This window comes from Acomys minous, assembly GCF_964271855.1.
Source record: "Acomys minous genome assembly, chromosome: 13".
NCBI lineage: Eukaryota > Metazoa > Chordata > Mammalia > Rodentia > Muridae > Acomys > Acomys minous.
The window spans coordinates 18766677-18786681 of record NC_140495.1 but is presented as its reverse complement, the minus strand read 5'-3'; the positions used below and the strand labels follow the sequence as shown (position 1 = coordinate 18786681).

Here is a 20005-nt window from a genome sequence, read left to right as displayed (position 1 = left end):
ATGGATTCACCTTCTGTCAGTTACTCATGGTGGTCAACCGTTGTATGAGTATTAAGTGGAAGTTTTCAGAAGTGAATTACTCATGAATTTTAAGGGCTGCACCTCTCTGAGAAGGATGACTGATGGTACCTCATGCTGTCCCACTCCATCCCACCTGGGATATGATGTAAGTCATCCTTTGTCCATCAGGTCTATGCTGTATGTCCTGCCCACCACTAATCACGTCATAGCACCTTGGTTACCAGGCTCTTGTCATGTATGCCAGTGCCTGTGTTCAAGTAACTCTTCTATTATTACTCAGTAACGGTTAAAGATACAGAAGTAATAACTCTGGAAACTGGATTCATGAAGAGAAGCTGTATTTTCCTTGAGTGAAGGGTGAAAATATATGAGGGGGGGCATTTAAATACTCTTCACTGCCGTATATTTAAACAATCATTCTTGTTTTATTTTTAGACCAGGTCTCATGTGGCCCAGGTGGGTGGGAACTTGCTATGTTGCAGCCAAGGAAGATCTTGAACTGCTAATCCTCCTGCCTCCGTCTTCCATGTACTGAGATCACAGGAGAGCATTACTGCACTGGCTTTTATGAGGTCCTGGGGCTTGAACCTAGCAGCTCGGGTGTGCTAGGCAGGTTAAGTGTTCTAGCCATTGACCTACATCTTCAATCTTGTTGTATTTCCTCGTCAGTTGTTCGTCTCTGACTCTGCCGAGTTTGTGAGTTAAACTAGGTCTCTATGTACGGGGAAAAGCACCGCATGCTGCTTCAGGCATCTGCTGGGATCTCGGCACCAGTGCTCCTGGATAAGAGGGGCTGTGAATTCCCCTGGACATCTAACAGGTATTTCAACCTTAAGTTCAGAAGTGAAGCCCCAAGCCTCCTCCACACAGATCGGTTTCTCATAGCTACCCCTCTCCTTGGATGATGAAAACTCCCTTCCATTGACTGAGGGGGAAAAATGAGGTTTGCCTCACAATCTGTTTTAAACACAGCAGCCAAAGGTTTACAAGCCAAATCTTATCGTTCTGATGCTTCAGGTGACGTCTGCTATGGATGCTTCCATCCAGCAGAGCAGAAGTCGAGGTCCTGATGATGACCATCTTCCAGCATCCCTGAGCATCCCTGCTTTGGTGCTATTGCTTCAGCTTTTAGCCTTGCTGGAATCCTTCTCCTGCAGAGCCCCGGAGATGGGGCACTCTACTGCCATTGCGCAAGCCTTCCCACTTCAAAGTTTAATTCATACATCATCCTCCCCTTCCTTCCACCAACAAGCACCTGTCATCTGAACCTTTCAAACCACTTATTCCACTTGTTATTTATCATCTGTCTCCCATTTCTTCTGGTTGGCTTATATATTTCAGGACACAAGAACTTCGCATTTATGGATCATATATCAGTACCTGGGACATAGGTGTGTTAATAAGTATTAATACTAAAATGAGTGACGTAAGGACTGAAGGCCAGGCGTGGTCCAGTTGGTGGAGTGCTTGCAGAGCATGGGGTGAGGCCTGGGCTTGAGTCCCAACACTGCAGACTGGTGCATGTAGAGATGCACCCATAATTCCATATATCAGGAGGTGGGGCCAGGAGAATCAGAAGATCAGGGACATTCCTTAGTCACATAGGGGACTTGAGGCTAGCCTGAGGTACTATGTCTCAAGCACAAAACACCCCCCCTCCCCCGCCAAAGCCACCAAAAAAATAATGACTTAGAATTCTTAAACTGTCAACGTTTAGTCCAGGAGTTTTCTCATGATCAGGATACTTCTTAGTGCCATTAAAAACAAAATCTGATTTTATGTAAGTTATATTCTTTCTTTCTTTTTCTTTCCTTCTTTCTTCTTTCTTTCTTTCTTTCTTTCTTTCTTTCTTTCTTTCCTTCTTTCTTTTGAGACAGGGTTTCTCTGTGTAGCCTTGGCTGTCCTGGAACTCTCTTTGTAGACCAGGCTGGCCTCGAACTCACAGAGATCCGCCTGCCTCTGCCTCCAGAGTGCTGGGATTACAGGTGTATGCCGCCACCACCACTCAGCAGGAAAGTTATATTCTAATAGTTTATTAGAACTGTAGACGGAGCTAGGATAAAGCTGGAAAAAAAATGAGTAAAACTGAAGAAGGAAAGAAGAGGCTTGATGGAAATAAGGCAGACAGATACTAATGATTTGCACTCCTCTCTCTCCCTCCCTCCCTCCCTCCCTCTCTCCCTCCATCTGTCTGTCTGTCTGTCTCTCTCCCTCCTTCCCTCTGTCTGTCTGTCTCTCTCTCTCCCTCCCTCTCTCCCTCCGTCTGTCTGTCTGTCTGTCTCTCTCTCTCTGTCTGTCTGTCTCTCTCTCTCCCTACCTCTCTCCCTATATCTTAGATGCCTAAAAACAAATCTATTTTCATGGGGCTTGAGTGATGACAGAGGGCTATATTCTTATCCCTTGTAATGGTGAAATAGAAGGACTTTAAACTCCTCACTAAGCTCCTGAGTCCTTGAAAAGGCAAATTTATTTTTCATGGTTAATTTTGTGAATTTAGAAATTTATTTTTTAATTAACCCATTAATTTTGGCTATGCAACCAGTGCAGTTCCATGAAACAAGCTTCCTCAACACTTGATGCAGCTAGCGGACACATCCTATACCAGGCAGGCAGGCCATGGGAGGTGCTGAGACCCTGTAAGCTCTGCTCCCAAGAATCCCAGCATGTAGTGGAGGAACCAGATAGGCAATTATGTGGTATTGTGACACATACTGAAATGGAGGTGTCACTGATGCCATTCAAACAGAGAAAATTGCAATCAACAGAGTATATTGAATTTGCAAAGAGGGGGAAAAAAGTGGAAAGCCTATGAAATTTAAGATGACCTGTAAGAAGAGGACTAGGATTTTTCCATCAGTCAGAAATTGTTGCACGGAGTATGTTTGGGACATGATGAGCGGAGCACAGGAGTGGGTGTGGGGGTAAGAAGATGTGCATGCTGGGGCTCATTTTTCACGTTTCTGGTTTAGTCTTGTTCTGAAGTACATGGAAACGACCAGCCATCATGATGCTTGGAAGCGATATGCTCTAGTCTGTGTTTAAGAAAGTCAACTGGTAATGCCATGCTGGTGGAGACATGGTAGGTTTGATAGGGAGCTATTGGAATATCTCAGACAAGCTACCAGTGGCTCCGAGATAGAGTTGGGGAGGTGGGGACCCAGATGAGGGAACTAGGATGCTGATCAATCCTGTGGTTGAGTTGGAAGTATTGAGGCCTGCTCCTTTTGGGTAGCATAACTATAGATATTTTTATTTCAGCTGCACCAGCCCCATCATCTCAGCTTGTTGCTGATGTAAAAGAATCTCTACCAGGTCAGATTGACCATAAACTATGTTTATGACCAGCATACCCTTATTAATCAGCAAAAAAAAAAAAAAAAAAAAAAAATCCCCTAACCATAAGCCCAACTGTCCCCAACTGTCAGGCACACTTTCAAGGTTAGCTAGAACTGCTTGTTAGCAAAATAACTTGACCTGGTTCCACCATCTACCACCCCCTCATGACCTAATTACAGTTTTCGCCCTTTAAATATGCAATACAACTTCCCCTCAAGGAGGTGGTCCGGATCCTGAACTGGCCGCCTCCCTGAGCTCAGAAAAATAAAGCTTTCATTTGAAGCTGCTGTGTCTGAAGTGAGTTTTCTTGGCTTCTACCCTGAACCCAACCAAAGGTGTGGGTGACAGACTAAACCCCTAGTCAAGGGGATGATGAGGTTAAGATAATCTTGTGGGTTTGTGATATGACTGGAGATGCACACCACCACCACTACCACAAAAAAAAAAAAAAAAAAAAAAAAGGCTGGTAACTCTAGGAGGAAATGATCTTTATTGTCAAGAGGGACTGAGATGAGCTCTTCTGTGGATAGATGTGACTAAGAGGTAGCCAGTAAAGCCAAACAACCAAACAGGTCTATAATTCTTCACTTGGAGGTGGCAATAGGGGTTGCATATGTAGGAGACAGAGGCTGGTGGCACACGTGGGATGAAGACAGCAGTTAAACAAATCTTGAGATGTGATTATTTAGAGTTGGTAGAATCTGGACAAGGGTCTGGGCTACCTCACTATTAGCCCAACATAGATGTCCTCTGAGAGACTCCACCTAGCGGGAGATTGGGACAGATGCTGGGACTCGCTGGACTCTGGGTGAGAGTGGTATGGAAGAATTGGAGGTGGGGGATGGTGGGAGGACACAGAGGGTCCAGGAGCCCCACAAGGAGACCATCAAGGCTGGTGGATCTGGATCCAGGGGGCCCCCTGTACACACTGCTGTACCTACTAAGGACAATGCAGGTAGTAAACATGGACCCCTGTTTAGATTTAGTCAAAGGACAGCTCATTCTCCGTGGTTGTGGGGAGAGCAGGGACTACCTCTGACATGAACTCTGGGGCCCCTGATTTGATCACTTCCCCTTGGTGGGGAGACCTGGCGACACTCAGGAAGGGGAAGCAGGCTATCCAGATGAGACCTGATAGACTGTGGTCATGTGGTGGGGGAGGAGGTTCCCTTTCTGTCAAAGATTTAGGGGAGGGGAATAGGGCAGAAAAGGAAGGGAGGGTGGGAATGGGAAGATGCAAGCAAGGGGATAACATTCAGGATGTAATATGAATAAATTATAATTTAAAAAAGGAACCTGGACAAGGGGATTAAGAGGAAAAAATAACAAACAAAACAACCAACAACCAAACCAAATAACAACAACCCCCGCTCTAGAAAGAGCCCTCCCCCTTCTCTCTTTACCCTCCCATCTTGAGTATTGAGTCCAGGGCCTACACATGCTAGCCCTAAGCACTCTTCCAATGAGGTACACTTCCTGCCTTGAACCCAACACCATCCTGCCTCCACACACTGGCATTCCAGGCATGCGCCACCACCCCAACCCTCCTGGGAAGCCTTACAGCTCTAAAATTATACGCTCAACTGAACTACAGACAACTTTAGAAATTTGGCAGGAATGTTCTAGAAGCTGAAAAATGACAGTGATCTAGTCTTTCTTATTGCAAAGGGGTCTGGCGCAAGCAAAGGCTGAAAAGAGGCTCCATCTCATAGAAAGGAAATGTCCTGACACAATCTCTCTTCAGCTGGACATATAGCCAAGGATGGGCTTGGAGTCCTGCCCTCCCCTCCCAAGTACTGGGGTTACAGGCATGCACCATCACACCCAGTTCTTTTGCAGTGCTGGGAATCAAACCCAGGTATCCCAGTGTGCTACACCAGCACTCTACCACCCAGATTACACCCCGAATCCTCTCTTTCCCTCATTCTGGGCCTTGGTCACTATAGTATCCTCTTAATTCCTCTATGCTGTCAGCCTCTTTCCTACCCAACCCAGATTTCCTCTGAAGACACAGTCTTCCTAAAACAAGAAGCCAAGGGCAGCATCAGTCCTCTGGCCAAAACTTTTCAGTGACCAGAACAGCTCAGCTCAATCTAGGGGAGCATTCTGCATCACACCAACCTCTTCCTAAAATGCTCCGTGTTGCCTTAAGTTTTCTGGCCTCTATAGTTTAGCTCTCCCTTTACCGAGGACATTTTCCCTCCCGCTCAGCTCCATGCACTTGGCTGGTTCCTTTTTTCCCTTGGGTTTAAACATTACCCCATTGGAGATACCTCTTGGACCCCCTAGACTCAGTGAATTGATTCTGCGGTGTGTCCTCAGTGTTGCCTATGTGTCCTTCAGTATGGCGCTACTGTATGTCTAGGGCATGTCTCTTAACTCCTTCCCTGCTTGTCTTGCCTGGACCCAGGGTTGGGTGTTGGTTTGGTGGGCAGGGCATAGGCTAGATCATTGTCACACATGCCACGGCTGCCTCCATGGAGGGCAGGAGTAGGCATGGGGTTAGATTGCTACATACCAAATAATGCTGCAAGTACCAAGACTTTTAATGATGGATATGTCCTGGGAAACTAAAGACAATGGCAACAGGGGGAGGAAAGGGGGTTTTGATCAGTTGGCCTTGCTGGGAGGGGCACTGTGGATCAGGGGCTCTTGACGATGACTATACAAAATAAACACTAAGGGACACAGATCGGTTGGCATGTGGGTTTGCCTGTGACTGGGTCTTTACAAACAACTGAATCTGAGACTCATCCATAGCTTCTGTCTCCTGTTACCGACCAACTAACTTAGAGGTCCATGAGGAAATCAGGTTGAATCTGGAGGGTCAACTATTCAGGCTGAAAACATCAACTGCATGGTTGCCAGCACCTCATACACATAGGATACATATATAGAATTTTCATCTTGCTTTATGTTTTGGCTTTCTCAGAACATGTGGTCGGTATTTCATTTCCTGACACACATACCCCCAATTGAGATAATTCAGCTGTTAGAACTGTTTGTCAAATTGATCTTGGACTCCTATACTTTTTATTTGCTAAATTCTGTACTAAATTTGGTGGCCCATTAAATGGACATCCAACCCTTACCCCCTCCACATTTAGCTTGTGCTGTATAGAGTATATATAGTATATATATATATTATATACTATGTGCTATATAGTATATATATGTGTATATATAGTATATATATATACTATATGCTATATAGTGTATATATATAGTATATATATTATATATTATATACTATATAGTATATATATATATATATATATATATATATATATATATATATAGTATATACAGCTTACGCAAGTGGTCACCCAACCCAGTGGTTACTTCCCATATCAGGAATGTCTCAGCTTTTGCCTGCCACCTCTAGCATCACCCATTGACACTTTATTGAACACTGGAATCTACACCTTTGATTAGCAAGTTTACGTATAAAGGCTATTTTTATCAGAGGCCATCTTGTATCACAGACCCCTACCAAGCTTTCTGCTACTTAGAACCAGCAGGGTGCAGGCAATTGAATCCGAAGCAACCCTTTGGTTTATGTCACTTGATTTCTGTGCTGAGCAGCTCCAGCCAATGTCAAGCTACCAAAGGGAAGCTATGGAAGCCAGTACCAGGAAGACACACACACACACACACACACACACACACACACACACACACACACTTCACCCCTGGATCTGCATGGGATGCTGCAGCATGGTAGCCACTGCATTTTCTCCTGGTGGGTACAGTCTGATGCTTAGTCCTGTTTCTCCTCACTTGGGTATTGAGTTGCGAGGGCTGCTGCTTTGACGGGGAGGTTCTGCAAACACGCTGCAGGTAGGTTTAACAAGAGCAGGCAAATTGGCTGGGAAATAAGGTGCAGAGTGGGCTGAACAGGACTCCTAGGTTGTTGGGTAATTGTGTCTAATCAACATCAGAGAGGCTCGGGAGGAAAGATAGCTCATTATACGCCCGTGAGACACTATTTCCTGAGCACCAAGCAATGCCCTGTACTGGCACTCTGGGGTATTGGGGACATAGCAGGTAACATTCTTGCTTCGTAGAACTGTTTTTTTTTTTATCTTATAATTCTTCTACCCTATAATTCTTGTTTGTACCATAACCCATACATACAAAACATGTTCTTGCTCTGAGTACGACATATCATTTCTGTAAGACACTGTAACCTTCCTAAGGATGCTTTCTTGCTAAGTTCTATCTTGAGTAGTTGAGACACAGCTATCCCCTGCTTACCGAACTTAAGCCAGCTGGATAATTTTATATTATATTAACACAGCCACTCCTGTTATATTAGGACAACACCCCTCCCACCTCAAGTGAAAAGAGAGCCCTCATGCCTGCCTGCAGGAATTTTATTCTAATGAAATATACACAACCAGGCTTTTCAAAGTTTGTTATTAAAGTGCCTCCTTTGAACTTCCTAATAATAATGCTTTTATTCACTGCTCTTTGCTTGCCTCACTGCTGGAAAACAGTTACAAGTGTAGATGCTGCAGGGTCCCAACAGCACGGATTTACATGGGGGAAAAGTACCACGAAGATGCTTGCCGATCCATGTCTTGGGATATTCATTCCATGACCAGCCCAAGAGCGGGTGGCCATGGTCTAAGTTCTGGCTTTCAGTGGAGGCTGCCTCCAGCAGCTACCTCATCTTTATCCACCTTAGAAACGCAGCTCTGTTCTGCCGCATGGCCAGTCAAGACTCAAAGGAGCATCTTCTAGACGCAGTTTCCTCGTGCACAGGGAGCAGTGGAAGTAGACCTGACACTCACTTGGCTTAGGGCTTCTGAAGGTGCTGGAATCAAAGCCTGGAACGGTCCATTTGTTCTCTGAGAAGATTCTGCAGCCACACTCACTCAATGTTCCAATAAGGCTTGGACTTGGAGTCATCTAGAATATTCTCGTTCTGTTTTCAGTGGTGTGTGTGTGTGTGTGTGTATGTGTGTGTCTATCCTCATAGCTCCTCTTGTGAACCAGCTTTAGATCTGCGTCTCGCAACACCGGAGTTTCGGGAGATGCTCAGTGGAGCACTCTCACCATGGAGATGCTGTGTCTAGATATATTGTTCTTGTCAGGTTATTTATTGGCTACAAAGGGCTTTCCAGGAGCTATTGGATGGATGCCACATATGGAACTTTCCAGAAAGCTTGATTTTCAGTTTCTTTGAAAGGAACATGGATGGACACCCAGAGGCTTTTCTTTTTCAGTTCTGCTACCCAGCGTGTTTTAACATACGTGTATAAGATCTGATCATTCTAGGCTGGCCATGGAAACGTCCTGCAGGCGTCTCCCCTGTCTCCTCACCCGTGTGTCTTTCTTTGGGAGAAGGCAGGAGCAGATGAGTACTTTTGTCATGTAAATCATTCGTTTGCCATTAGCCTGGGCATAAGTGTCTTCTTTTTTTTGTGCTTGTACACTAACTGGTGGACTTTGTTTGAAACCTCTTTTATGTCAGGCATTTCCAGTGCAGCCTCATTCCATCTCGTTTAAGCAAAACCTCCAAGTCCTTCAACAATAGAGTTCTTTGTGCTAATCACAGATCCCACGGCAGCCCCACACCTTTGCCCTAACCTTACTCCTGATTACACTGGGAATTGGTTTTCTTTTACGGCAACACTGAAAGAAAGACCAACCAAGTTAGGGATTATGGCGGGTGGGAATACGGTCAGACAGAGAGATAGGAGTTGCTTCAAGTGAGAGGTTCCTAAAATATACAGTTTATCAACTTGAACCCATTTCCTTCCAAGCTTGGGGCAAAGGCCAAAGAACTTTCTGGAAACCCCTGTTGCTTGGGAAAGCACTCTGTGTTTCCTGCCAAGCTCTGAGGGGCTCACTAACCAGAAACGTCCTCAGTACCTTGGTGATTGCTTGTGCGCATACACTCCGTGGACCAGTCCTGGGGGATCACAGGCTCCAGCAGCTCCACAAACTTCTCCAGAGGGCAGCTGTGGGTGCAGCCTGGCAGTGTGAGTGGGTAGGGCTCGTGCTGGGTCTCATTCCGATAGTACATCTCTACAAAGTGGCCCCTGTGCAACAGGAAGAGGGCGGAGCTGTTAGTTCCCGCAATGCTGAGTTTCCACCCAACTGTAACACATCCCTAAGGACCAGAGGAGGAACTCGTGGGAAAGAAGTAATTCCAGCCAGTTTGTGTGTGTGTGTGTGTGTGTGTGTGTGTGTGTGTGTGTGTGTGTGTGTAGGGGATGGAGATTGAGACAAGTGGGACAGAGTTGGGGAGTGGAATTGGGAGGGCTGGTTTTTTAGATAAACAGCATACTTCTTCATCAGAGAAGATGATTAGAAGAGCTGACTTTGACTTTGAATAAAAATGAGGAGCTACTGGGTTTAAAAAAAAAAAGACTTATTTATCTTCACATGTGTATGTGCCCATGCCCATGAGTATATGCCGTGTGTGTGTGTGTGTGTGTGTGTGTGTGTGTGTGTGTGTGTGTGTGTGTTGGGGGGGTACCCATGGAGAAAAGAAGAGGGCTCAGATCTCCTGGAGCTGCAGTTACAGGCAGTTGTGGGCTACCTGATGTGGTGCTGAGAAGCAAACTTGGATCTTCTGTAAGAGCAGGATGTGCTCTTCAGTGCAGAGACTTCTCTCAAGCTGGTTTTTCTTCTTGTTGTTATTTTTATTTTATTTACTTATTTTTATGAGTACCCCCTAGTTCTTGTTCAATACAGGACTTAATCCTTGGTATAGCCTTCCTTACTTTTGTGTTGAAGGAATGGACTGTCCTACACATTTCTTAGCTCTCAAAATTACATACAGGGTCCTAAGCAAGAAGTCAGAGGCTTCATCTAAGACAGTGGTTCTCAACCCTTTTATGGCCGAACTACCCTTTCATAGGTGTTGTCTAAGACCATCGGAAAACACAGATAATTACATTATGATTCATAACAGTAGTAATATTACAATTATGAAGGAGCAATGAAAATAGTTTTACGGTTGGGGGTGACCACAACATGAGGAACTGTATTAAAGGGTCTCAGCGTTAGGAAGGTTGAGAACCACTGGCCTCGAGGTTCCCTGTCTGAAGAGGGAGACTCTGTGCTTCTGAAGTCCCTGGGCTCCAGGTAAAGCAGGACATTTGAAATCTCTCACCTGACTTTTCTGTGTTCTTTCAGAGGCCAAGCTAGTCATTGGTGGAAGGTCAGACCAAGACACAAGAGGGTAAATACTGCTCAGCTGTTGTGCTTTTAAGGCTTTCAGCGGGCAGATATGAGTCACCAGGAGCTGCGTGACAGGCTTGGATTATTTAGTTGAAAGATATTTTACATATGCATCAAGCATCTTTATTTCCCTCTTGGCATCTTGTACCAGACAGTCTTTTTCCTCCAAGGGAAAATTATTATGTCTGCCTACTCATTATATTGCCTTCATTAAAAAAAATTAATTTTTTTCACTTTGGCTGGTTCTCTCAAACCATCTACTGTGTGTATACTATTTCCCAATAAAAGGCTTATGGAATCGAAAAGAGCCAGAAGTCCTGTTATTACTACTGCTTCTCTCTGAGTATAAAACCAAACTGATTATAGACAGACACAATGGGCCTTAAGCCAACAAAACCTAATAATAGCCGGCTGGCATAGCCGTACATGCCTGTAACTCTAGCACTTTGATGGCTGAGGTGGGAGGACCCATACCAACTTGAGCTACAAACTGAGTTCAAGGCTGACGCCAGCTGTGGTAGTGAGACAGTGTCTGAGCAAACAAACAAGCCAAGAATGAGACTCCTAGTTGAGGCGGTCCAGAGGGTTGATGGCTTGCAGAAGAGGACTAGTTAGTTTGTTCTAAAGGTGTGGTTCTGGCTGGCTGACCCTTCTCCAGTGGATAGCGCCACACCCATGAATATATGGGCACTACATATGGCCACATATTAGACTTCTTAGGGTAACATATAGAAGACACGAAGTTGGGAAAAAGGTGTGTGTATGAGTGTGTACAAGGGAGGTTAGGGTGAGCGAAGTAGATTCAGGAGGAGTTCAGAGGAGGATGGGCATAGTAGAACCCTGCCTCAAACCCAAACAAACAAACCCAAGCAAATAATAGCAAAGCAGACACTTACCCCTCATCGCTGTATAATTCCATTATGTGGCAGGAAGCATAGGGAGGTAGTATTCCATTATAAACATCTAGCGCCATCTGCAGGCCACACACAGTAGTGTCGTGCTACAGAGATTGGAAACAATTTTACTGTTAGCAGATTTAAACCTACGTAGCAGCAGGCTTCACCATGTGTAAGATACAACGATGGTTCCTGATTCCTCCATACTCTCAATGGCAATATGTAAAAGGGGAATGAGTTTCTCTGGCATGTCTGGGCAGTAAGATTTACTCACATATTGTTTTCATTTAAAAGATGAGTAGATTGATAGCCAGAGAACTTAGGCACCTTGCTTGATTTCACAAAAAGAACAAATGTGAAGCAAATCTTCTGATCTTAAGTTTTATGCTTGCAGAGAGCCTCCCTACTGCATGCTAGAGTGATTTAACACATTTAAGAAGTCTAGAGCATAGGCTAAGTTACATCTCCCACAGATTGGCAACGTCTTTGATTTTAAAGTTAAAGAAGAGTCTATGAGACCAAGGACGTCTAGGAAGCTTGAAGATGTAAGGAAGTGGAGAGTGTAAGATTAAAAAATATAAATGATAAATGCAATAGTTATTTACCTCACAGTGGCTTTTAGTACCACTTTTGGCATGAGTCAATCTGCTATGTAATCTTAGGTAACTTGTATCCTCCATATCTATAAAATGGGAGACTGCTTGAACTGTCTGGCTCTGGGGGTTACCTCCGTCGGTAGACTGGCCCAAATCCCTGTGTTTAATCACAGTATTGTCACACACACACACACACACACACACACACACACACACACACACACACACACGGATGCCTACCCTGTATGCCAGTGCACACATATTCAAAAGAAGGTAGACCCAATCTAGTGAGAGAAGAGGATTCAGGGCTAACTAAGGCTTCCTAGAATTCACACAAATTAGGACTGGAATCCCATTTGGAAACTTTTAAAAACTGGCAGCATTGTCTAAACCCTGGCCCGCTTCTCTCTCGGAGGCACGCCCCTGACCTTCCTCCATGGATGGTTTCTCTAGCCTTTCCCCCTGGGAGTCCCTGGTGGCAGGTAGTAACGCCCCCATGCCTCCAGGCACCTCTTCCCCCTTCTCCAGACACACCACAGCTTCCCTGCCCCCTCCCAATAACTCAGCTAAGCCTTTCCTCTCCTGTTGCCAGCCTGGGTTTAGGCTGCACCATCACTTCCTCTCCACATACACGCCTTCCATAGTATACCCTGTCCCCAGTCCTCTACAGGAGGATGCAGTCCCAGTGTGTTGTTCCCATCCTGCCTCCCCGTCCTGTCTTCCCTGAGTGAACCCTTTGGGGGGGCGTTTCACATATTATACTACAGCTGCAATAAAGGGCAAGGTGGCTTTTAAGATCCTTCAAACTCAGACAGTCCGCATTGTTTGAAGGCTGCCTAATAAAATGGCAATGATGGGACGCCTTCTTGTCTATGCTGTCCAGCCCAGGGGATGCTGGCTGCATGGCTGCATGAACTGTATATATGTGGACAGTGCGTGTGAAGCCCTTATGCTTTCTTTTCTTCTTCCTTTTCTTTTTTCCCTCCTCTCTCTCTCCTCTCTCTTCTCTTCTCTTCTCTCTTCTTGTCTCTCTTCTCTTCTCTCTCTCTCTCTCTCTCTCTCTCTCTCTCTCTCTCTGATACAGGGTTTCACTATACAGCCCAGACTAGCTTGGAACCCTCCATCAGCGATTCTCAATCTTTCTAATGCTGCAACCGTTTAATATAGTTCCGAAGGTTGTTTTGGCCCCCAACCATAAAATTGTTAAATTATCTCATTGCTACCTCATAACTGTAATTTTACTACTGTTATGCATTATAATGCAAATGTATTTTATGCAAGATATCTGATATGCAACCCCTGTAAAAGGGTTGTTCATCCCCAAAGGGTCATGACCCACAGCTTGAGAACCACACTGCTCTATGCGGTCCAGACATGCCTTGGACTCATAGCAATCTTCCTGTTTCAGCCTTCCAGGTAAGTGCTAGGATACAAGCACGAACTACCACATCCAGCCTAAGACTTTGTTCTATGTGATTATAATAGATTTAAATTTTAAAAGTTATATGCAGCTACATGGTTCTGTACCAGGTAGGCCAGTAATCTGTTGATCCCATACCAGAGTCTCCACAAAATGTTTCTAGCTGTTCGCTGTTTTAGCAGTTCTTTTTATGAGCTATACGCACCAATGAAGAACCACTTACTATCCTTTCTCTCTTAATGATTCAGGGGGGCTGCCTAATTCAGGGTGCCTCATGCACCTTTCTCCCATACCCTGCAGCAGAAGGAAGGCTGGCTACCTTTTTGGAAGTGCATACTCACTTGCTTCTAGTGGATTTCATGGTGCATTGTCTAGTGTGTATGTCTCTCTTGCTGCTGGGATTAGTGTTGCATCTGTAAATTCCTCAAGGGCAGAGTGATGGATTTAATGCTAGAATGTTTGTGCAGGTCTCTACCATTCTCTGGGTAGACAGGAGGATGATGAGGTCAGACCCTTGAACATGCCTACGTTAAATGAACGCAGAGGTACTTACTGCAGAATACATGACAAGTTTCCTGTACTTCGGTGAATGAGTTGCAGCCTTCATGTTCTTGATGATTTCACTGACCAGGACGCCTTAAAGATGACAAGATAAACAACAGAGTTAAATCAGACACAGGCTTAGATAACTGTCTGAGGGCTTCTTGTCTAATCACAATCAAGGGTTCTATTTGTTGTGAGATGACAGACTAGATAAAGACTTAATTTTAGCTTATAACATGCTACATGCCAGACTGTATGATTTAGGTTTTGTAGAAGCTGAAACTCAGAGGCATACATGCCTTACCCAGCTTGGAGAGGAGTGTTGACTGGGCCCTTGAACCCTCTCCTAGCCCAGCTTTCATTTTTAAAGCTCCAGTTAGGAAGTTATCACGCCTTTCAGAGCATAAAGGTACTTCTTTGTTAGTCAATGATCTTTTCCAAAGTTGACCTGAGATGATGGCACGGCAGGTACTTCAATCTTCACCTCTGGCTTCTACTCTCTGGTAGTCAGACCTGTGGGAGGCCATGGGAGAAAGCAACTCTCCATCTGTATACACAGACCATGGATTGGCTCCTGTGGACCATTTCTTCAGCTTATCCACGGTGTGTGTGTGTGTGTGTGTGTGTGTGTGTGTGTGTGTGTGTGTGTGTGTGTCTGTCTGTCTGTCTGTCTGTCTGTCTGTCTGTCTACATGGAGTCAGCCAGCATCATTGGCTTTCACATAGCATTTCTGTCTGCCATTTGCAGTGTCTATCTTCATTTCTTCTACATCCAAAACCTGGACTCTTTTCCTTGGGTGTTGAGCGAGGGAGACAAACAAATGACACCTTTCTGTCTGTAGACACTGAAAGCTGGGTGTGGGGTTGATGGTGGTGGTGGTGGGGCAATATAGCAGTGGAAGAGTCTATTTTGAGGACATATTGCCTCAGAGATCCCCCAACCTTCTCTGTTGAGGAGTCTCAAGACATTTGAGTCCTTGAACCCCTGTTGGTGTATGAAGTCTGGCTCAGGAATGAGTGGTGATGACGTATATTTTTAATGAGCATAACTGAAGGCAACAGTCTGACTATAATCCCAGCCTGTGGAACTTTCAGAAATGCACACCAAGCAGTTATGACAGGACCAGGAACGACGCTAAGTGAAGCAGACACAGTCCCCGCCCTGCTAAAGGCTCACGAAATAGTTACATTTAAGCATGTGAACTGATAGGTTAACAAAGGAGACTGGTGGCCTCTTCTTTCCATGGATGCTGGAGTTTCCTGGCTGTGAGTGGAAGAAACTGGATGCTGCAGCTTGAATGGGTCCACGTCTCTGCCCCAGGGAAGGCTGTCCTATGGGACACTTGGGGGATTTCATCTTGTTCTTCAAGCCACAGCAACCCTAACCCCAGTCACTAAGTTTCAGGAGAATCAGGAAAACCATCTGCAAGGAGCAGTTGGCTCCCAGTCAGCAGAAGCCTTCCTGGCAGGCTGTAGCCCTGACGATGAAGCACCCCCTTTAGTTTTGGGGCAGTCCTTCTCTTGTTCTGACTATCCTAAGTACCCTTAGGCCCTGGAGTTCTAATACACTGTTGTATATCCGGGGAAATGAGGCTCAGCAAGACTCGGTAACACGTCCAACATTATGTGGCCTGTCAGTAGAAAAGCTGGGCTTTGAAGACAGTGTAGCTCACACTGAAGCATGGTGCTTGCTCCTAGGTATCTTGTGCCCATTCTTTTCTAAATCCACAAAAATCAGACAAAACATCACTGATTAAAGGGCACAAACTCTACGTCCTTGACTCCTGAGCTATATACAGCAAAGACTGGCAAACTTTGTTTTTCTGTACAAGGCCAGATAGTAAATATTTTCTATTTTGTGAGGCACAGGTCTGTTGCCGCTACTCAGCTTTAGAGTGGTGCCAGAGATGCAGCTATAGGCAGAACAGAATATCCGAGTGTGGCTGTTTCAATAAAACTTTATTAGAACCTCCTTTGTATCCATTGCTGGACCATCACCCACCAATTCCTTTGTGACTTCTGACTTTAATGTCTTTTCTATTGGGAGGAACACTGATTTCCCTTCTTTCAAAAGGGCTAGGCAGAAGTGCCATGTTCCATCTGTGGCCATTAGAAAGCATGATGATGCTCAGTTCATACAAGAATGCCATAAATGTCTGGAGATTGGCACAGCAGGGCAGGTTCTCAGGAAGGAATAGGTGTGGCACAGTGGGCAAAGGCCAAGGGCACAGCTGTCCACCTGTCCACAGCATTCACCCCACCATGGTATTTATCAACAGGCGAAAACTATACAAAAGCCTAAAACAATCCTGGCACACCAGGTTCCATCTAAGACTGCCTTCTGATGTGGCGAACTGCCTCCCTCGAAGGCTGGAAGTTGCCGCTTTTGCCATTAGTGTGGAGAAAAGACTAGAACCTTTCCATTAGGTCTGCCTCTGTGCCGTGCAGTCAGGACGTCTGCCACAGCAGCTAAGTAAATGTCCTTAGATCCTTAACGACCACTGTCCTGAGCCATCAGCCCCAATCTTCGTTTCATTTCATTTGGTTTTTTCCCCTGACTGGCTTTATTTCAGACCCCCTTCACTGTTCTTCTGGTGACAGCTGACATGTAACCTTACTTGTCTAGCTTTGGTCATCTCCTCTTCTGGTTGACGATTTGAGTGCTTTCTCTAGTTGTCCAGTTCCTGAGTGGACATCCTCCCAGTCTGGTCTGGTTCCTAAGGCACTTTGCCTCTGCGCCTTCTCTAATGGACTTGTCTTGGTCGAGGGGTGGACATCTAGTAGTAGGCCAAAGTTTTGATATAAATATACCACTGTCCTCAAAACATTTAGAGCATGTCATGCCAGCATGAGAGAGCTTCACCGTGTCAACAGTTAACACTGGTGGACCTTCTCTCGTTTTCTTGTTTACCCTCATTGTTGATGACAACATGAACCATGTCTGAACCTGACCATCCCTAACCCATGTGTGGCCTACTTACATCGCCGTCCTTGCAGGCCCTGGTATCTATCCATCCTGGCTTCTTTCTTCTATTCCCCTATCCTGATTTTAAGGACCCAGCATCCTCCTTCCTGGCTTTGCCTTCATGATGAGAGGGTGTCAAAGACTACAACTGTGAAGTGGGCTCACTGATGAATATCTAGATATCTTTCTATACCGGCAGAGGAAGTTGTAGAAATTTGTCAGTGTTTGTCAGACGTTTGCAAAACATACCAAGCTTTTGCCAGACTTCATGCTCGCAAACCACCCTACCAGCTACCAGACACAATACACTCTCAGACATAAATCCTCAGTTATTCCATCTGGAGAGAATGGGAGGGACCATTTGGATGTAATCTCAAACTTTCATGTCCAGAAGTAAAAATTAACACTCAGCATGGGCAATGTCAATCTCTTATGGCAATGTCATGTTGACAGACAGTGTGTTAGGTACCAGGCGCTGTTTGTTCTAAGTCTCTTAAACATACGTTCTTAAACATACGTTTGTTTTAGTATTCGCAGTCTCTTGCACAGTGTTCTTACTGTATCCACTCTGCAGAATAGAAACTGCAGGATGATAAAGTGGCCCCTGTAAAGCCACTCAGCGGGCGGGTAGTAGGGTTGAAGCTCAGACCCAGTGTGTCAGACCGCAAGCCCAACATTCTTGTTAAAAAAAAAAAATACTCACCCCCTTGGAGTCTAGATTTCTCTTTCTGCTTGTGAATTCCATAAAGGGATAGCAGAGATAGTTCTGATAACTCCCTCAATGTAGTCATGGTGTCCTTGGTGGCCCAGGAGGGTAAGGTTAAATTGTGAACACCCTGCAGAAAGGAGAAAAGAGGAGAATGTGTGCACACAGCTGTGAGTTCCTCCACTGACCTCCACTCCCCCTTCATCTTACAATGAGGACAACTAGGGCTAGGCAGCCTTGCTGAGCTTGCCATTTCTTACGAGAACTAGTCATGGTGTTCAGATAGAAAGTCTAGATAAACTAATCTGTTCTTCCCTACAAGCCTGTAGTGTTATGGTTTAACTCTGGGTCAATGCAAAATTCAGATTTTGCAGTAAATGGTGGCACAAGGCGAGGGTGCCCCTCATCCCTTTATGAAAGGGTTAGAAATAGTGTCACGAACCTTCAAAGGAGGCTGTGTTGGTTAGTTTTTGCCAGCTAGACACAAACTAGAGTCACCTGGGAAGACGGGGTCTCAACTGAGGAACTTTCCCTTTCAGATTGGCCTTAGGTAGGTGTAGGGGGCATTTTCTTAATTGGGAATTGAGTCGAGAGGGGCCAGCCCACTGTGGGCAACACCACCATAGCAGGGGGTCTTAGGTTGTAGAAGAAAGCTGACTGAGTGTGAGTCAGAGGGAGCAAGACAGCAAGAGACATCCCCCGGTGGTCTGTTTCTAGGACAAAGGGGAAAAGAGCACAGAGGGTTAGGTGCTGTTTCCTAGAAATCAGAAGGACTTGCTTAAGAGGGCAGTTATAAAGTCCACGTATTTCTGGAATTTTCACAGGTATACTACAAACTTCCAGTTCACTGGCTGGGGAAACATCTGTACCTCTCGCATGGTGAGTACTGATAAATGTTTGCTAAATGTATGACTGAGCTGTGAGCAGTAAAACTACAGATGCTCACGCAGATGCTTATTACCTATTAGGAAGAGTTGATTAGGATTCGCCTGGTTTCAAAAGTTGGAGAATGGGAGGGAGGCAGGGGGAGGGGGAAGGGAGAGAGAGAAAGGAAGAGAAGAGGTTATGAGAGGAGCAGAGTGAAGAAAAGGGATGCAGAAGGAAGATGCAGGGATGTGACAGTGCCCCCAGGCAACACGGTCTTATCACAGAACAGCTCAGGTCAAACCATATGAAGATACTGGTGTGTGGCTCAGTGGTAGAGCCTGCAGGTAGCGTGGCTGTGCCCTGGCCTTAACATCCAGGACAAGCAAATGAAGAAATAGAAAACCGTAGTAAAGGAGGAGAAGAAAAAGGAGGGAGAGGAAGGAGAGAGGAGGAGAAGGAGGGGAAGAAGAAGAAGAAGAAGAAGAAGAAGAAGAAGAAGAAGAAGAAGAAGAAGAAGAAAGAAGGAAAGAAAGAAAGAAAGAAAGAAAGAAGCCACTGTCACTGTCACCAGGACTAAAATAAGGAGCCTTAAACAAATGCTGAAGATAAAGAGAAAATACGGGAGAATGCATGGTTGGGTCACCGAACAGAGATGGGTAAACTGTGTCATCTCTCATGGAGACAGAAGTAGGAAGGCAATTCCTGCGCCCCACACTCATGATGACATTCATGTCACAAGTGGGCATGAGGCATGCAGTAGTTAGAATTTTGCTCCAAGAGACGGGAATAAAAAAATTACTCCTTCTGGCCAGAAGATGGAGCCTGGTGAATGAAAAGCATCAACCACATCGTGGAAATACTAGTGCTTTATCCAGCTCGGAAGATGACTTCAAACACGCCACATAGGGGAATTCTTTTCTCTGTAGCCGTGTCTGACAGCTTGGCTTACAGCTGTCTGGCCTATTTTAATATCCAGAAAGCTGGCAAATTTTCTCCCCCTTTTATATATAAAACAACATTGTGATGGGTGTGGTGATGCATGTCTTTAATCTCAGCCCTCGGGAAGCAGAGGCAGGAGGATCACTGTGAGTTTGAGGGCCACCTGGTCTACACAGTGAGTCCAGGACAGCCAAGGCTAAGCAGAGAAACTCTGTCTTGGAAAAAAAAAAACCAGACAAACAAACAAAAAACCCCAAACAACATTGCTTTTTTCCCCCCCTCATTAAAACCAATGACAGAAAGGAACCTGGCATTCCAGTGTGACTGAAAAAATAAATGAGTGGCAACGTTTTGAAGGAGAGCAATTTTGTTTTCGGTTTTCTAAAGGGTCAAAACCATAAATAAAGAGAAAAGTACAGATTTTCAAGCTTATCTAAGGAAATCTTATACAAGGAAATCAATATCAAAGGTCATAGAGGCAGCACGTTTTTAAAAAGAGAAAGTGAAGTTATTAGATTCA

At 45.1% G+C, this 20005-nt stretch overlaps 1 protein-coding gene across 3 annotated transcripts in view; it reads right to left on the bottom strand.

Moving 5' to 3' along the window:
* Nucleotides 1–20005, bottom strand: part of ACP3 (acid phosphatase 3) — a 48293-nt gene that overhangs the window by 4969 nt on the left and 23319 nt on the right. Inside the window, exons 8-12 of one of the 3 annotated variants that reach the window (XM_084754406.1) lie at nucleotides 17677–17809; nucleotides 14020–14102; nucleotides 11451–11554; nucleotides 9238–9407; nucleotides 7718–8997 (exon numbers count right to left, since the gene is read on the bottom strand). In XM_084754406.1, coding sequence (XP_084610532.1) covers nucleotides 8987–8997; nucleotides 9238–9407; nucleotides 11451–11554; nucleotides 14020–14102; nucleotides 17677–17809 — 501 coding nt within the window. In that variant the 3' untranslated portion in view covers nucleotides 7718–8986. Of the gene's footprint in view, nucleotides 1–7717; nucleotides 9408–11450; nucleotides 11555–14019; nucleotides 14103–17676; nucleotides 17810–20005 lie in introns of those variants that run through there. The other 2 variants (XM_084754404.1, XM_084754405.1) reach the window with 2 other exon arrangements.